We start from the raw sequence: 3,034 nt of genomic DNA on the forward strand, positions 1-3,034 counted from the left end.
TTAATTGTGCTCAGGTACATTTCCAAGAAAATCTGACTGTAGAGATCCAGGCAGAGGATCTTCTATCTTCTGAGTCTCACAGTTACACTCTTCCACAATCATGACTTTTTTAACCACTGGGACAGAACTGGTACAGTTGAGATCCAAGTGCTTCATGGAAAACTTGGTGGGCAGGCATTTAGAACAAAAGGTGTAAAGGTGATCCTCTGGACCAGGTACATGAAAGGAACTACACTTGCCAAAACATAGATTATTCTGGATGATCACCTTCTCACAGTTCTCATGAGCAATACGCTGAAACAGAAAGCAGAATGAAATTCACAATAGTAGCAGTGATACATGAATCGAAGATAGTACTGAATCTTTCTCAGGGGCTAATGTTGCATGTTCTGAAGTGGCCCTGTGTCTTAGCAAACAAACTAACCCACGTATCTTAGATTGCTGATTATAAGAGGCAGGAGAGAAGACACCTGTTCTTACCTGTGAAAAAGGCAGGGTTCTGCAGGTTTCTTGGTGCATTTCATTGGTCTTGATTGGCAGAACAACCTCTTCAGAAGCTGAATTCTTCTTTAACATGAAATGGTCCCAGAATTTTTTGGCATCTTTCCTATAGGGAGGTTCAACCTCCCTCTTACTGGAGTAGTAGGATGGAGAGAAGTTTTCCACAGGAGAGATCTCTCTGGGTGCTGCCCAGGTTCTCAGATCTTGGTGTGCATAGAGTTCTGCATTAGGAAGGATGAATCTGGACATTTTTTTCTCCCCTTGCTTTTGACTGTCTCCCGCTGTCTGTGGAAATGCTATAAAAAAGCTTGGCTCTTCCTGGGTTTCCTTTACACCTACTGGGTTTTCCCCCACCAACTCATGAAAACTCTGGCTTTCAAGTAGATTTCTGTCCAAATAGAAAAGGCGCTGAAGTGGCCTTCTTTTCCTCTGCTGTGAATCTGACTGTGGCTCTGTGGCTCCAAGACACAGGAGCACTAGCAGCTGAAGGTGAAGCAGTGACATGATCCTGTTAATGCTATAGACCTGCTAAGGTGGCAGAGAGCACTGCGTGCTAGCTTTATACAGGAGCCTGTTGTCTGCTTGGGTTTGTGTGCTGAGAGGAGGGGACAGCTCAGAGGAGACCCTTGTGCAGTTAATTGCATTAATTTACTGAAGATTACAATTACGATAGTGGAGTTTGTGCTAATGAAATTGTTTTCAATCTGTATAATGTGTATTAGAAGTTCCTATCTAAAATCTAGTAGCCCAGGATGGCGTGGGAGACAGAGAGAATCAACAGGAGGAAATGTTTGGATAAGCCGTCTGGCTGAGGCCTAGGAATTACAGAAGCATTTGAGGTTGTGTATTAGCATGTTCAGTGTGGTCTGCATTGTTTATTTTGACTTTCCATTCCACAAAGCTAGAGACTGTCAAAACAGGGAGGATTATTTCATCGCTACAGGAAAAGGCAAACTGACTAATGTTTTCTAAAATATGAAGCTAGATGTAGAGATGTCAATCAGCTTGTGTTTTCAAAAGTAGCTTGCTTCTAATTTTGTTCTTTAGGGTTTGGAATATGATTCAAGGCCTGCATCAGCACTGCTGCAAACTGGCAGATTTGTGCTTGCTCACCCAGAGGAACCCGGCAGAGAGCACTAACCCTAGATTGACCTCTTCTGCAGGAGTTTGGCAGATAGTGGAGTGCAGAAATACCACCAAATCAGAATAAGTTCCTGTTTTAGAAGCAGCAATCTAGATTCTCAAAAATAACACTTCTACTCCCTGTTCAGTCGCCTCATTGCAGGCATACAGTAAAGTTGGCAAACAAAATGAGGATTTAAGTGAAATACTTTAGGAATTATTTTATTATTCTAGACTTGCATGTCTCGCATATATAACAACTATCAAACCTAAACTGAAGGCCACTTTTTTATAACTTAAGCTTAACATCTTGTGTGAAAAAGGAGATATGTTAGTACAGCATACTAAGGGAAGTGCTGGGAAAAAGATACTTTCCATAAACTTCTCAAACATAGTTCTCAATCCAAAAACACTAAAAAAATTCAGATAGCTTGCAATTTCAGTACTCTATTCTCTACAGATTCCATTTTCTAATGGAAAGTCAATTTCAGTAGGCTCTTTTAAGTTTGTAGCTAATTCATTCATTAATTTGAAAACTGAGCTAGTCTGTACCAGATTTATGAAATAATATGAGTGTGAGCCTGTTTGTGCTTTGAACTCAGTGGAATGATCGTATTGGCTGTCAGCCACATATGTTATTGCCCTGTAGCTTCTGCCCAGGGAAATTTATTTCTGCCTTGGGTTTGGTGCCCTCCTGAAATCTCAGGTGTGCCCTGGGATGCAAGATTCTTACACAGCTGTTAAAAGTGAAATTGTAGGAAATTTTGGCACTGCAGCAAGACTACCTGTGAAGCATGCCTCCAAAATGTCCTTGCATCATATCTATATAAGCATGTACAGTATAAGAGAGTAAAAGCAGTGAGTCAGGAAGAACAATGAACTCTACAAATGATTGTAGATAGTTAATTAAGTAGCCTAAAATTGCAATTTGAATGCTCACATCCTATTTTCATTGCCCAACAGGTCTAGCTGATATAAATGACGTTTGGGTCTAAAATTCCTCATATTTGGTACAGGTTGGTAGTAGTCCAGTATTATTCAAGGAATCACAGAATCGTAGAATGGCTTGGTTTGGATAGGACCAAATCCCTTGCCATGGGCAGGGTTTACATTATCTTTGGACACTTTGTCTTTTTTTTCTTATAGTATTGTAGTTGCTAGAACATTACAAGACAGAGACGATACTGGAACTTGTGTATTGTATTATACTGATACAGAAGGGGTTGACATGTCTGTTAATGTCTTTAATGTTAATGTCTCTCGTGGATTTTATTGTTTAAAACAATACATATCAGTTTTTAGCTCTTTGCTTCATAATTTAGAAGTAGAAAACTCAGTAAAACAGTTTAAGTATTATTGCTTCTGGATTATAGCAATATGAAAAAGCAGTTATTTCTGTTTACTCTTAAGC

The 3,034-nt window shown here is 39.7% G+C and overlaps 1 protein-coding gene across 1 annotated transcript; it reads right to left on the reverse strand.

Annotated features, from left to right (window-relative positions):
• On the reverse strand, nucleotides 1–1,005 carry CER1 (cerberus 1, DAN family BMP antagonist). The gene is made up of 2 exons (XM_048930509.1): nucleotides 481–1,005; nucleotides 1–294 (listed from the first exon to the last, which is right to left on the reverse strand). The coding sequence occupies exons 1-2, from the start codon at nucleotides 1,003–1,005 to the stop codon at nucleotides 1–3; spliced, it is 819 nt and encodes a 272-aa protein (XP_048786466.1).
• Nucleotides 1,006–3,034: the final 2,029 nt, after the last annotated feature.

Source organism: Lagopus muta, chromosome Z (genome assembly GCF_023343835.1).
Source record: "Lagopus muta isolate bLagMut1 chromosome Z, bLagMut1 primary, whole genome shotgun sequence".
Classification (NCBI taxonomy): Eukaryota; Metazoa; Chordata; class Aves; order Galliformes; family Phasianidae; genus Lagopus; species Lagopus muta.